The following is a 15,514-nucleotide window of genomic DNA, read 5'->3' on the forward strand; positions in this document are numbered from 1 at the left end:
GATTACAGCATATCAGCTGTTATCTGTATATATGTTGGTCAATAAGTAACAAGAAATAGTGCAAAAAGCTAAATATATGAATTTATAAAGTGAGCTGCTCAGCACATATCTTTATCAAACTCTTTACTGCTCAAATTTGTATTATTAAGACTTTTTTATTAACTCACTCATCTTCCTCTGCAAAAAGAAACCTTTTTGGTTAATTGGGGCCGCTTTGGGATTCATTACAAACATAAAAGTCTCATTTAATCTTCTGCATGCGTCCGTATTCTGACTTTAACTTGTTAGTGAATGTAAAACATTTGGACTTTCCATCCAAACTCGTTCATACCTGCAAACCCTTGATGATGCGAGTGTTGTAATTTTCTCACATTTAACGCACCAGGAGATATTACATCATTTGTTTCCCTGTGACTTGACCTAAATGTCCTGAGACAGTGAATAGAGCCCTCCTCACAGACTACTACAGCGCCAGCTTTGCTTTACCATTTATTAAAAACTATTTACAATATGATTCAGAGATACAGACACCCTCTCGTGTGTGCAGCGATACAATTGTGTTGCATACGTTGCCTCCCGACAGTGAGATAATAGAAGCAGCAGCAGTGGACCAGCTAACTGCCAGACGATTCGGTCCATGTTTCATCCTGCTATTACTGACAAATAACAACAACCTGCTAAAACTAAGAAGGCAAAATGTAAAATCGGGCAGGCCGGCTTAGCTGAGGAACTAAAAAGACCAGGTGTGTCCTGGAATATGAAGCCGTATGAGAGACCAGTGTTTATATGAGGCACCCAAAGAACAAAGAACATGCTCGCTACTTGCTTCAGCTCGTTTTGGCAGTCAGACAAAGCAAAACACCGTCTTTGCTAAGTCTCAAAATGAAGGACGGTTTTGCAAAAGTTTCAGGCAGATAATGGTTTTGACATCTTGCACGCAACTGCAGGTATGAATCCAGAAGTTATCAAGCCAGCACGATGTCATGCTCTCTAGAAAACATAAATGCACAAAGGCTCCAGTCCATGTTATTATTACACTGGATGGAGGATTTCAGAATGAGCTGTTATCTACCTAAATACTGAGTCAGAGTGGTTCCAACATGCATGATGTCAAATCAGAGCCGACACAAAGAAGTACGATGACTTAAAGACAAGTCCAGGACCTCAACACATGGGACTTGTGATGTTTTATAGGCAGGGCTGGTGTCCATTCACTTCAAATCTGCAAACTGCAATGTAGCTGGTAATGATAAAGCAGTGATTATCACTCAGTTCTCAGCATGATGGATTGACAGTCTCCTCATGCAAGGAGCTTTAGCAGTACTTAACAAGTCTGAGAGCTGATCCCATCCAATGACGCACATCACACAGTGGCATGAAAAAGAGACAAAGCGCTACAATTACACTTTAAGTCTATCACTTGGTGCCAAATCTCAGTAACGTGTCAAAAAATAAAACCAGTTGTTAAAGCAAGTCTCTTAAAGGACTAGTGTGACAGCGGGGAATATTATAATTCACCGTCTTGCTGAGATGAGAAGATCGATGCCCATTGTGTGCAAATTAAGACTGAAGCTACGGCCAGCAGTAGATTAGCTTAGCACCAACAGTGGAAACAGCTAACCTCTCAGTGCTGGAAAACTGTTTTATTTGACCTTTGATGTGATGCAGAGCACTGTCGGTTGAAGTAGGAGCCATCTTTATGTAGGTGCTAACCAGTGACAGCAAACAAAAGAAGTTTACATTTTTTTTCACAATAAAAAGTGACTATTAGGAAGCAGGTGTACTTTCTGCAAAAATGTTTGATTAAAGAAATATTAACAGCATTTTAAATTTACATCACGTTGTTTGGCCCCAATAAGAAATACTGGGGACTGACATCAATTCTGCAAATTTCTGAAATTCACAATACTTGACTTGGATGAGTGGAGAAAAAACAGGTTGTACTGCACCCTAAAAACAACGTATTCATGCCATCGTACCTCGCCCGTCTCGGCAGGATTGTTTTTAAGTTAAATGACAACAGAACCAGAATCACGTTCTTGTTGGCTAACTTCCATGATAAAAGAAAAGTCCTCTCAGAATGCCAACAACTAAACACAAAAAAGCTATGTTCGAAGGTTGTCTAGGATCCAATCTCCTTGCTGAGTGAATGTCACCATTTCTTCTTGCGTTGGTTTTTATGTTCTTGTGAGGACTGCTGTCGCCAATGTAGAAACAGTCTCGTGTAGTGACTTAGAAGCAGCTCTGGTACAGGTCTTACATCAGGTCTTTAAACTGACTTTCAAAAGTCTGGAGACGCTAATCCAGCTCAAACGGACAAAACATCTGCTCTCGTGTTGCTTCTGTGAGCCTTTGTCGTCCATGCTGAGGACACTAAATGAAGAGGGGCTGCTGTTCGTGGACCTACTGCACATTCAGCAGGTTGGGGATCAGGCTGCAGGCTGTTTCAGAGCAAAGTCCGGGCAACGTATCTGAGAAGCCCTCCGTGTTGGAAAAAGAGAATGTCCATCTCAGTGTCAAAAAGAGCGGTGACGTCAAAGGACTTTCCTTGGCCAGTCTGCAAGAGAACACAGAAACAAATCCCTCATGAAACCAATTATTAAAAGACAACTGCACTTGACATCTAAGTACTAAATAAAAAGAAAAAGCAGCACATCTGCAGCGTTGCCTACCTTGACAGTGAGCTGCTGCCTCGGACTCAGGCTCTCTGGCAGGATGATGCTGAATCTCTCCTTCCCACTGAGCTCCAGCGAGTCAGCGTTCTGGCCGGACAGAAACTGGAGCGGCATGATGCCCATTCCCACCAGCTGGTTTTTGTGCAGCTTCTCAAAGCTCTCAGCAATGACTGCACGCACCCCCTGCAACCAGACAGAAGCTGAAGAGTGGCCAAAGCAAGCGAGGGAGTAGAGTAGCTGATCTTCACTGAATATGCTATTGTGCAAGTCTTTTTGTGCTCATTTCCATATTCTACAATCTCTCAGAAAGCCAAAGGTTGTCAAAATAATTATTTTTCAATTGTAAGAAAAAAAACAGGTGTCACATTGAAAATAAACATTTGTTCTAAAGTCAGATTAATTTAACATAGACAGCTTGTTGTGGGATGAAACTACTCTGGTGTAAATGTGCCACAAAATTCAAAGTGAAAATTGTAGCTTGTTGCTAGTCCTGAGCAAACTGAGCATGCGGTAGTTTACCAGCAGGTATGGTCCTTTGGCTACCCAGTCCCTGGAGTTTCCAGAGCCGTAATCTTTGCCTGCCAGGATGATGAGGGGAACACCGTCTCTCTGATAGCGATCAGCTGCCTCAAAGACGTCCAGCTGATCAGACACACAAGAAGAGAGGAAGTTACAGCAGCAACTCTCATGTGGCAGAAACAACACATTATCAAAGGTCTCATACAGTGAAAATGTATTTTTATTGTGCTTTGTGGTTGTAATAAACTCAGAGGTGTAAAATAAAAACTAAGAGTCTACTTCTGCCATTCTTCAAGCCCCCTCCTCCACACACAACTCGTTAGCCTCCCAGCTTTACAAGTCCACAGTAAGAATGTAACACCTGGCTAACCAACAGTCATACAAACTGTGATGGACAGCTGCGGCTGTCTGCCAGAAACAACAAGCTAAAAACAACTCTTTCACACAGGTGTAAAAGCAAAGGTCCCTGGTCTGATGAAGTTCTTGCTTACTGTCTGGTTTGAAGGAATGTGCAAAGTCTTTGGGCCTGGTTTGCCGATGAATCGATTCTGGAGCTTGATGCTGGCAAACGTGCCTCTGGTCATCACTGCATCATTCCCTCTGCGAGCGCCATACGAATTGAACTCTCGCGGTGTCAGTCTGAGGCAAAATATTGAAAAGAGAACGTAAATGCATTTGAATTTGTGCCATGATAAACTGTGCCCAGTGGAAAAGAGTCACATCTTTGTTATGTGCTGTCACTCTGTGAAATCTTCTCATTTAGAGAGTAGAACCTTTTACTGACAGGCCACAGCTGTATCGAAATTTAAATTGGTGCTGTCACCCCTCAGTCAGCCTATCGGACTATAAAATCTTGTTGAACACAAAGCTGCACCTGGGTGAGTGCCATTTTAAACCTTGCAGTGAAGTGTGTTGTCAGCAAAAATGATTTTCATGAGGGTTGAAGCTTGAGACTGACCGTTTGCTCTGCAGGTACTTGGCAGCAGCGCTAACCCTGGCGATGCTGCCTGCTGGTGAGATGTGGTCCGTGGTCACTTTGTCCCCGAGGAACAGTAAGGCATGAGCGTTTTCTATCGACTGAGGAGGAGGCACCTCTTTACTCTGACACAAAAAACATTTAGAAGGAGTTAGCTGAAACTCCAGACGTATTTACTGCTTTCCAGTGTTACTTCCAAACAGGAACACAGGAGATACTCTGTGGTTCACATCCAGCCAATGAATGTGTACAACAAAAGCTCAGAGGACTTACCAATTTGCTGAAGAAAGATGGTGAACGGATATATGTGGACTTGTGATCCCAGGGGAAAACTACAGAGTCTGGACACTCGATGTTGTTCCAAAATGTGTTCCCTTTCTGGAAGAGAACACAGGAACATTAGTTCACTTCATTAAACCACAAGATATGCAGACATAAAAGCCAGCAGGATAACGACGTGTCTACACAGACAGCATTTCAGCAGTGACTTTAAGTCGTCCGTCTCACACATGTCTGATGAAACAAAAGGCTTCTATGTAAATCAATACAGTCTCCGAGAGGTAATGCGACCAAAAGAGGCTTTTTTTTAAGGCTTCAGTTCCATTTTCCTTCATTATATGTGTGTAACTACAGTCGCTTTGTCCTGGACACGTCCTATGCAGGCCTACAGACGGAGTCCTTGATGCTGCTCATGCTATGCTTTCAGTGCAAACACATTGTCAGGAAGTGAAAAAGAAATAATGAAGCTCATCTCCTAACCTCCATCCTTCCTCTGAGATCCTTAAAGATGGAGGAGATGACTGTGTCCTCTTCAGTCTGTTGGACCTCCTCTCTGGACGGCCAGATATCACGAAGATACACCTCCTTCCCCTCTGATGTGAAACCTGTCCGAACAAGGAGAAGCCCAATATGAGGCTCAATAAAAGAGCTCATTAAATGACAAAACATAGCTCTTTCTGTCACTGACTGCTTCACAGTGACATTTTTCACGTCAGTGTCGAATCAGTGGAAATTCAGTGTGTATACTCTAGTTGTTTTTTTTTTTTAAACTAGATAAAACCAGGTCTGGTCTTTAGCTTAAGATTGCTACTGTTGGTTTTTTTCACCTGCTTTCTGGATGATACCTGTGTACACAAGACATGCTCACTCGGTGTAATTCCTAAAATCCCCTGGTGATCCTCAGCTCTGACAGAAACAGCTTAAGAGGGCTCCTGACGCTGCCTTGCTTACCCAAAGGCTCTTTCTCAAAGTCGATTCCCACAGTGCCTGCAATAGCATAAGCCACCACCAGGGGAGGGGAGGCCAGGTAGTTGGCACGCACACAGTCACACAGGCGCCCTTCAAAGTGCCTGTTGCCAGATAGCACACCGCAGGCCACCAGATTCCCCTAAAACAAAAGATATCATCAAGATTAGACTGTGAAATAATCAGTTTTATTAAAGAGTCACATGAAAAGCTTCATGCAGCATTATGAAGATCTCACCTGTTTGATTGCATCTACGACAGCTTCTGGTAACGGTGCCGTGTTCCCTACACAGGTGGCACAGCCGTAACCTATCACCTCAAACCTGCACATGAACGACAACACAGCGTTGTGTAAAAGGAAAAAAAAAAACATTTAGCATCTTTAGTGTTACTTGTTCTGACACAAACCCTGTATTTGACAGCAGAAATGTAACACATGTTCTACGATATTTTTCTTTCTTAGAGCACGCTGCAGTTATTAAAGCAAATGACAACACTCAGTACACAGTTATTATCAGCCTTAAACTGAAACATATATTTCTCTGTCTGCATACAAAGGTGTGATGGTAAAGTTTCATGCATCGTTTGAGCCCCAACACAGTGCTACAGATGATTCTGACACCTTTATTAGCTCAGACATTTGTAATGTTTTAATGGTGAAACCTAATCACGAATTCATCTCACAGACTAGCAGTTAGTAGTTACAAATAACTTCATATACAATCCAGACAAACAGAATTCATAGCTGAGGGGGATTATAAACATATAACAAATAGTCATCATCTTTAGGCAAGGGAAGTTTATTTATACTGCTCCTTGCAACAAGCCAATAAAATTCCTTTACATAGGACATAAAATGCATTAAGTCATAATATAAAAGAAACAATGCAAATGCAAAAGACTAAAACCAAAGCTGGTCAACCGTAGACTGCTCAAGTGCAGGTGGCACCACTTCAGACCTGATATTGCCACTTTAACCCAGGTCACTGCCTTGGTGCTAAAAGGGTGTGTGTGGGTGTGTGTGTGTGTGTGTGTGTGTGGTCATTAAGTATACATGCTTACCCCAGCTGGCTTAAGTAAGGCAGGACTCCACTGGTATTGAGGTAGTGAGTGACCATGCCACTTCCAGGAGCCAGGCTGGTCCGAATGTAAGGCTTGACGACAAGCCCGGCCTCCACAGCCTTTTTGGCCAGAAGACCTGCCGATCACAAATATCACTACATTACTGCAAGTTAGTAAGAAGCCACACAGGAAAGTTAAGTATCACAGAGCAGCATGTTAGTTTTTGTAAGTAAAAGAAGAAATAGAAATTGTGGGGAGGTGCAGTTGTAATTTCATTCATTCATTCGTGCACAAATTCAATGTTCACAGAGTTTAGAATCTGTCAGTAATATAAGAGACTACATGACTGTGTAATGGAATTGTAACATGACAGATAAAGGTACAAGCTTGTCAGTCTCACATGTTAGAAGAAGCTTTACTGATTGTAAAAATGACCAGCTGACTCGCTCATACACACATGACACGAGAGAGGAAATCTGAAGTCCTGTACCTGCAGTCAGCATGACAGATGGGTTGCAGTTGTTGGTGCAGCTGATAACAGCAGCGATGACCACTGAGCCATGGGCCAGCTGGTACTCCTGACCACAGTGCAGGAAAGGAACACAGGTCTCCTGCTTCTCCTTAGGGATGTGGAAGCCTTTAAAACCCACCTGAAGACAGATAGAAGAAAATGCATGACTTAAACTACCAAGCAACAAAAGATGTGAGCAAAGCATCGCCAGGATCTCTATAAACTAGGTTATTATAACCCCAAAGCTCAGCCAAGTCTCTTGTTAACATAAACCACACTTATTGCTCTGAGTACAAGAATCAATATTAAAATGAGTCTTATTGTGTTTAGTATGTTACCTTCTCATCAAGACAACTCTGGAAGTCTTCTTTCATGCTGCTCACTGCCACTCTGTCCTGAGGCCTCTTTGGCCCACTGACATGGGGAACCATGGAGCTCAGGTCAAACTCAATCACCTGCACAAACATTAGTGGCTTTATTACAACCCATTATGCAAATTAATACTCTTTCAAATTGTTGCAAACATCAACCACAATGCAGCACTTCAGATTGTCACACTACTTTTCTAGGCTTTAAAAACTATTCAGAGAAAATAAAACGTTTTGGTGAAACATACTAATAAGAGAGATAATTACTCTTGATGCACTTTTCAGGGTAGTGTTTCAGATATATTGCAAATATTGTCAAGACTGGACTGGATTCAGTTGTAAAAACTACCTCAGAGTACTCGGGGTCTTCAGAGGTGTCTTCATAGCTTCGGAAAAGTTTTACAGCCTTCATGTAAGACTCCAACAATTCAAGTTTTTCTTGGGCAAAATCTGGGAAGGTGAATTATGACACGTTAACGTAACAATCCACGAAATGCCATGACAAAATCTGGTGTTGGTACTGTGCTACACACTAGCAACTCTTCATCCAATTTTTACACTTGGATGCAGCAGCAAATATTCAGTAAATGTAGACAGAAAACACAAGCTGCTTCACTAAGCTGGAATGTACATTAAAAATCTCATAACATATAGTAGCGCTTGGCTAACTCACTTGTCTTTTTAAAGTGCTCGAGTGTGACTTGGTCGACAGGGAAGAAGCTAACAGTGGCGTTGTATTCTGGGCACATGTTGGCAATGGTGGTTCGGTCAGGAGCCGATAGCTGGGAAACGCCAGGTCCAAAAAACTCAACAAACTTCCCAGCAATACCAGCTTGTCGCAAGTGCTGAAAAATAAAAGCACACAAAACATACGTATACGTTGCATTTTTATATCACTGGTATTGAAGGCTCAGGTCCACTTCTAATTGCTGTAGTTTGTTTTGATAAAACACACTTGTACAGAAAGACAAAACATTCAACAAAGTAGAGGAGCGCTACCTTTGTGATGCCGAGGACGATGTCTATGGATGTGGTCAGAGGGTTAATGGAGCCCACCAGCTTACAGCCCACCACCTGAGGAAGGGACAGAGATACTGGCTGACCCAGCATCACAGCTTCCGACTCAATTCCTCCAACACCTGATGGAAGACAAAAGAATTAACAAGAAAATAAGAAGCACTTTGAGCAAAGTGACCATAGTATCTCTTTGACTATTTAGACAAACAGTTTTTGATTCTTGTACACTGTGAGTTTTCTTTTAAAACATGTGAAGCACTAGAACACTTTTCACCCCTCAGGAGAGTCACTCAAATAAGAGTGCAAGTCACAGATATTCGACAACTGGTTGAGCAAGTTTACAACAAAAATGTCAGCAATTGCAATGAAATGTTAGTCAAAAAATGTTTTACCCCAGCCAAGGATGCCCAGGCCATTGATCATGGTGGTGTGAGAGTCAGTCCCCACGACGCTGTCAGGGTAGATGAAACCGTCGCTGAGCTGCACCACTCTGGACAGATACTCCAAATTCACCTGGTGGACTGTGCCAACGTCCGGGGGGACCACGTTCACATTCTTAAATGCTTTTGAACACCACTGTTTGGCGAAGAGAATAAAAAAACGTTAACATTTAACTGAGCATCCTCTTCAAGACAAACATATGATTTTGTTCTGTTCTGTAACACAGACAGATGCAGACTTCTTTGACTTTATATATTGAGACAGCCTTCTGATTACAATGTTGCCTATACTGCATAAAATACACTCCCAAGAGTGTTCCTATGCATCACCGTCTGACAAAGAAATATAAAATGGCATTTCCTCTTGATGATACCTTGAAGAACTGAAGTCTTTCTTTGTTTCTGATTAGTTCCATTTCCTGATTCTTCACAGCTGTTTCAGTTCTGCAAAAAATGAACAAATCAATACAACCATGCAAAAAAGGGGAACTCTGTGCCAATCGGTAATAATATCTCAACTCATTTGACCTAAATGTACTATTTTCAAAAACTGTAAAACAAGTGATTACCATGTGACTCCTCAAAAAAACACATGAGGACAAACATGAGTCTGTGAAAATTTGACAAAGTGCAGTGTTGCATTTTGAAGACTTCATTAAAAAGCAGCAGGAGACAAATGCAGAACTGCTCACATCCTCTCCATACAAATCTCCAAATTAAAGGTCTGTTTTTCCACTGTTGTTTGAATTAAACTACCCTCATATTGTACATTGTCAGCCATTATGTTCTTCAAATCTTACTCGGAGACGGGCTGCAGGTGGAAAGGGCAGAGGAGAGGTGTGTTCTCAATCTGTTGGACAGAAGCTGAAGGTCGACCTGGGGAGGCAGGAGAGTCGCTGCAGGCAGCTTTACTACAGGAGCCCCGCTGGCCTCCACACTGTGAGCCTCCTCTGGACGGAGGCCTGGGTACTGAGCGAGAAGGGCCGTGGCTCTGGCTTGGACTGTCTCCTCCACCAGGGTTGGGAGCATTCTGTATGGCACTGTGGATAAAATGTTAAAAAAAGACAAACTAAATAAAGCAGATCTACAATCTTACTTATGTATTAATTATTACATTGTTGTTTTTGTTTTACAATTCAACTTTTGGTAAATAATAAACAGATACAATAGGCAAAGGTCATACTTGAGTGCATCTTTAGTTCATTACAACACACAATAAATAAATATAGACGCAAACACACCATTTGCTATAATCAATCTGTAACGAGTGGTCTACTATGAGGTCTGTGGGGCATTTCGGGTTGACCAGGCCTGGGTCCCCACCATGTTTGGCTACAGCGTCCCTCATGGCTGCCAGGTCCACCATGGCTGGAATACCACTGTCAAAGAAATCAGAGGGAAAAAAATTAAACCTTCCTTCAGTGATTTATAAGATAAATCTCACAGTCCCTTTTTATTTACATAACTTAAAACATAAATGACTTGTTTATGTCAAAGAAGAAAAGAAAAATCATGATGACAAAAGATCTGATAAGCTAACTGCTGATAGATCATCTGTTTTGCCCACATCTCACCACTCAGCGATCTGTTGTTCTGATTTGTCTAATTAAAGGGAGCTGATTAAATCTCATGTTTTACAGCACAGGGGACTAGTGTTGATGTAAAAACGATTGAAACTCACGTGAAGTCCTGCAGGAGGACTCGAGCTGGAGAGAACGGCACCTCGGCTTTATCCTGCTGCTGCTGCCAGTCCAAGATGTTCTGGACGTCTTCCTTTTTTGTGTAAAAGCCATCGCAGTTACGAATTGCTGCCTCCAGTAAGACACGGATGGATAGAGGCAGCTTGTCTACACAAATCAAACAAAAAACAGGTGCTGTCCTTAATTTCCCAAAAATAAACAATGTGCAATTAAATTAAATTCTTTGCTTACAGTCTTTGTTACACAACTTTGAATCATTTGGAGAAGTGATGCATTGAGAATTTGTTTAGAATATAAAGTACCAAACCAATGTAAGCTTACATGTCAATTCAGGAACAACCCTAAGCTACAGGTAAGTATATTTACAAATGGTTTTAAAACTTTCCATATACATAGGGTTGCACACAGCTATCACTGGGACACAGCAGCATTAAACACAAGCATATAAAGCAACTAAGAAGTGAACCATGTTGACCGATGTCTAGTGCACAATGTTCTTAAACACACAATATCTTGCAAAAGTCTCCACTGTGAGAGCTTGAACTCACCATATCTTGGATCATTTAATTTATGTGGATTGAAGAACTTGATCCTTCCATCGTTCAGTGTGTCAGTTAGATGGCTGTATGGGTGCTCTGCAGAGGGGAAATAAACATTTATTAAAAGTACAACTACAGTTCCACTCTGCATGTTACAAATCAAGGAAATTACCACATATAGTCGCCTCAAAATATATTTCTATGTGCCTTGGCATTTCTCTTAAATGACTGACTGACCAGGGATATTATGCGAGACTTAAAAAATAAGCAAAGTGGTAAAAACGAAAAGCCAACAACTACCACTAACATTAACCTAGTGAGGATCTCCTTAAAGCAAGTTACTTAAGACAAGGATACAACTTGCCTAAATAACTTGTCAGGTGGTCACATATTTGATTAACATTTACCATGTAGTAGCAGAGATTGTTAGTGGCTATCATGTTGTAGCTGTTAAATGTTAAAGACCTAATGCAAAAACTAAGCTAAGCAAATGCTGAACCCCTGTAGCCAGAGTGGTCTTTTGAATCTTGGCACAGTATTACTCAACAGGACATCATGCTGTAACGTTAGCTATCCGGTTTCTGCCTTTGAAAACAACACATTTTATGATCCATCTGAAGCAAAAGCTGCACACAATACATTGGATGAGCCCAAAAATAAATGCAAATGGGAAGAATGTCTTCAAGCTGCTGTGATGAAAGTCGAGGCCCTCACAATTACATGTAAACACACATATAAAACTGGTCCAGCGAAATTCCTACAAATCTGATAATACACCAACATGAATGACCCACTGGGGGTTTCTTATCTTCTTCATCTGCAGTGTTTCCTCTAAACACGTTCACTAGTGGTGTGGCACTGCAGCAGGAAGATTATCACTGCTGCTGGAGGAGCAGGCGAATCAACAAAATCCTGTAATTTACCTCAATTTACCCAGGCAGACATAAACCAGTTTTAAACAAAGCTTTTACCACGGCCTAACACTGACAAGAAAACAATGTTTGTGCAACCAGCTCTACTCAAACATGTTTATGAATAAAATCTGTAATAAAAAAAAGATATTAACTAGGGTATGCTACATCAGTATACCAGGAAGAATATTTATGACAACAATAAACCTGTAATTCTCTTGCCACACTGAGAAGCTTTGGTCAGGCCCAGCAGTAATGCTCACATATTAATTGTATGTAAAAATTATTACAGTCATGCAAAACAGGCAACATGGGAATATACAGAACATTATTTACTATCTGAAACTCAGCAGAACAAAAACAGTGGTGGATTAGCTGTGGAGATGAATGCTTATAAAAAACTGTATTCTCTGATCAAACAGTGGGTTGGATGGCTGGCTGAAACCTCCACAGTATTGTCTCACAGCTTAAATAAGAATGAGAACAAATTAGCTTCAATCCTAAGCATCATTTTGGATGTTTTTTTTGCCAGTCAGTGTCACTGCGACGGAGGTCTGAAATGCCGCTTTCGACTGATCCGAACAGAAAGGCTAACTCCGTATTAATATAACGGTAAAACCACACATTGTAAGGACAAATATAGAGAATATTAACCAAGCAGAAATGTCAATAACGTCTTCGGTATTCCCTACACATTAGGTCATCTTTGCATGTGTGCTGATGACAAGGTGAGCGAAGCAGCTCCACCGCTAGCTGAGGTTCAAGCTGCTAACTCTGCTTCTTATCGTAGCGCACACTCTCGCTAGCCGAGCACTTATCGTGTTACCGGGAGAACGTCCTGAAGAGATAAGAAAAAGAAACACTAAATTTAAGCATAAGCCGTGTACACTGAAGTTGTGTCATTACGAGCAGAGCAAAGGCAACGCTGGTGTGCGACGTTAGCTGATTTAACAGCTCTGACTTGTACAGGGAGCTTTACCGAGCTAGCTAATGTTAGCTTTTATGTGTCTAACAGTGCGACGCCGGTGCACTTCATGTAACGGTGGCTAAAAGCAAACGAAAGGTCGTTTTTTTATGGCAAGGGAGGTTTTTTAAACCGATTCCTGTCATTTAGGTTGAAAGGCAATTCGAGTGACAGCTCGCTGCGGAAGGTTAGCAGAAGACATCCCTTTACCTTTGACTGTGGACGTGAGCGCCATGATGACTTCTGCAATCAACACGACCCGTTCTCACTACAGCACAAACGACACAGAGCCGACCAATCAGAGCGCATGATGGTGACCAATCAGAGCGCAGGGGTACAAGACCACGCCCACTCGTCAATTAGTAATAAGATAACAATAAAAACAAATTTACACAGGATGAACCCTCATCTGAAACAACAGATTAAACACACAAGGACTACTGCCTGTCCCTAAAGACAAACTACTGTGAAAATCAGATATTCTAGCAAAATATTAACTAACTTCTTTTCAAATCATTTTGGTTAGGAAACAAATGTCATCAGAAAAAGAAGTATTTTTACTACTTCAAGAAAGTTACCGTTAATTGTAATATTCATAGAACAAAAATTAATAATTTTCTTTAATACAATTGATTGATTTTATGCCACATACAATTTCCATAATCCATAAAGCTTATTTACCATCCTTTGATTCTGGTATCATTTCAGTGCATTAAAGTGAACATTGTTTCTGTTTTATTTGGAGGTCATAAAATTTCAGTAATACTAAATCTAGCTTGTCAAGATCTGCTTGCTATTGTTACTGAACAAAAAATTCAGATGTCATTCAAAAATGCATTATAGAGATATACGTTAGATGTGTTACAGCTAAGCTTACGGACATTAAAAGGCAGGAGAGAAAGCGCAAACCTCCTCAAATCTTTCTCCTCCTTCTCCACAGTCTTAAAAAGTGGGTACATTTATGTTTTTACTCTCAAACTCATGCCACGTCTTCATCATATTCTGACAGGATGTCATTCATATATATATATATATAACTGCTATCTAATATTTCCAACTTTGAACATCATGTTACTTTGAGCTGCGAAGGGCTGGCGACCTGTCCAGGGTGTCCACTGCCTTCGCCCTAAGTCAGCTGGGATCGGCTCCATCCATGACAAATTTGAGCACAATAAATAGTTCCATCTATTAAACCTGCATATGCAGAATTGTATGCATTTCAGGGGACACAATAATATAAAGTCATTAGGAACAACCTGAGTTGCAAAGTTATGAAAAATTGTAAGGATTAAATATAGTACCTGTGAGATAAGACAAAAAGTATAGCTCTAAAGCTGTGTGTACCCCGGCTGATAGGCAGAGGGATTAACTAAGGATGTTTTAAAATCATTAACAGGCACACATGAATACAAAATATTACATTGTACAAAAATTCACTACCTCATTCTCGAGCCATTGAATTAAAACAAGTTGACTATTGTCCTTGGAAAAAATATGTGAGAAAAGCAATGAATGCTCAAGGTCTACTTGGTTTTTCTGAAACTTTCCAGCAGATCTCCCAGGTTTGATCACCAGATACACTTTTCTCAGTTGCCATGGTGAGAGATCCCCCCAGAGTTTAGTTATCTGAAGTTACAAGGTGGTCATGTATGATTAAATTACCTGTTGCATAAAACAACTAAATAAAACTATCTATCTATCTATCTATCTATCTATCTATCTATCTATCTATCTATCTATCTATCTATCTATCTATCTATCAAATAATAAATAAAATAATCCCAATAAAAGCTCATCTCTGTTTAACAACTTGTTAAATGTGGTACCACATGTAAATTAGTTCACACTTTAAACCTTATGTTCAACACAGAAGAAAATGAGATATTTGGCTTTATAGCCTCCAGAAAAACAAATAAGCAAAAAAGCAAATTTTAGGAAAAATGAATAATGTATGGTATGTGCTTATAAAATAAAATATCAGGGATGATGCAAACTCTTTAACAAAACAAAGCATATACTACAATTGCTCTGTATGAATCACTGAAAACGTAATCCATGAACATATAATTATTAAACAGCTAATTACTACACATGGCAGCTCATGATAATAATATGTGTGACTGTGGCTTTAAACGTGCAGTGGTCCCACGTGACAGAGTAGGTGTGTACTCGTGCTGCCTTCAAGGCACCTCGGACTATATGTGTGCAGCGTTCAAGATAAAGCTGTAGTGTGACTTACAATAAGTGTAGTTCTTAAAGTTTAGAAAGAAGGAGATACAATCTACAATACTATGCACCATCTGTCGTATTTATTTTATTATTTGATAAAGAAGTTTCTGTTGGCTTGTAACTGCTGCTGTGTTGCACTAATTTCCAAACACAGCTTACAGCATTTAACACTACATACACATTTACACTTATGTATCAGCAATTTAATAAAACTAAGTGTATTTACTGTGAAGATGCTTTATTTGAAGCAGTAATCTTTACTCGAGTACTTCCACTTTATGTTACCTGACACTTTGAGTGGTAGTTTCTAGTATAAGCTACCACTATAGATAGATAGATAGATAGATAGATAGATAGA

The 15,514-nt window shown here is 40.5% G+C and overlaps 1 protein-coding gene across 1 annotated transcript; it reads right to left on the reverse strand.

Annotated features, from left to right (window-relative positions):
* Positions 1–476: 476 nt before the first annotated feature.
* ireb2 (iron-responsive element binding protein 2) lies at positions 477–13,202 on the reverse strand. Its single transcript, XM_008294564.1, has 22 exons — positions 13,138–13,202; positions 11,062–11,148; positions 10,495–10,660; positions 10,055–10,192; positions 9,614–9,853; positions 9,188–9,257; positions 8,766–8,949; positions 8,356–8,495; positions 8,030–8,201; positions 7,706–7,806; positions 7,327–7,443; positions 6,968–7,127; positions 6,478–6,613; positions 5,654–5,738; positions 5,401–5,557; positions 4,930–5,054; positions 4,444–4,548; positions 4,153–4,295; positions 3,686–3,833; positions 3,195–3,317; positions 2,673–2,858; positions 477–2,557 (listed from the first exon to the last, which is right to left on the reverse strand). The coding sequence occupies exons 1-22, from the start codon at positions 13,160–13,162 to the stop codon at positions 2,447–2,449; spliced, it is 2,919 nt and encodes a 972-aa protein (XP_008292786.1). The 5' UTR covers positions 13,163–13,202; the 3' UTR covers positions 477–2,446.
* Positions 13,203–15,514: the final 2,312 nt, after the last annotated feature.

Source organism: Stegastes partitus, unplaced genomic scaffold, assembly GCF_000690725.1.
Source record: "Stegastes partitus isolate 25-593 unplaced genomic scaffold, Stegastes_partitus-1.0.2 Scaffold21, whole genome shotgun sequence".
Taxonomy (NCBI): Eukaryota; Metazoa; Chordata; class Actinopteri; family Pomacentridae; genus Stegastes; species Stegastes partitus.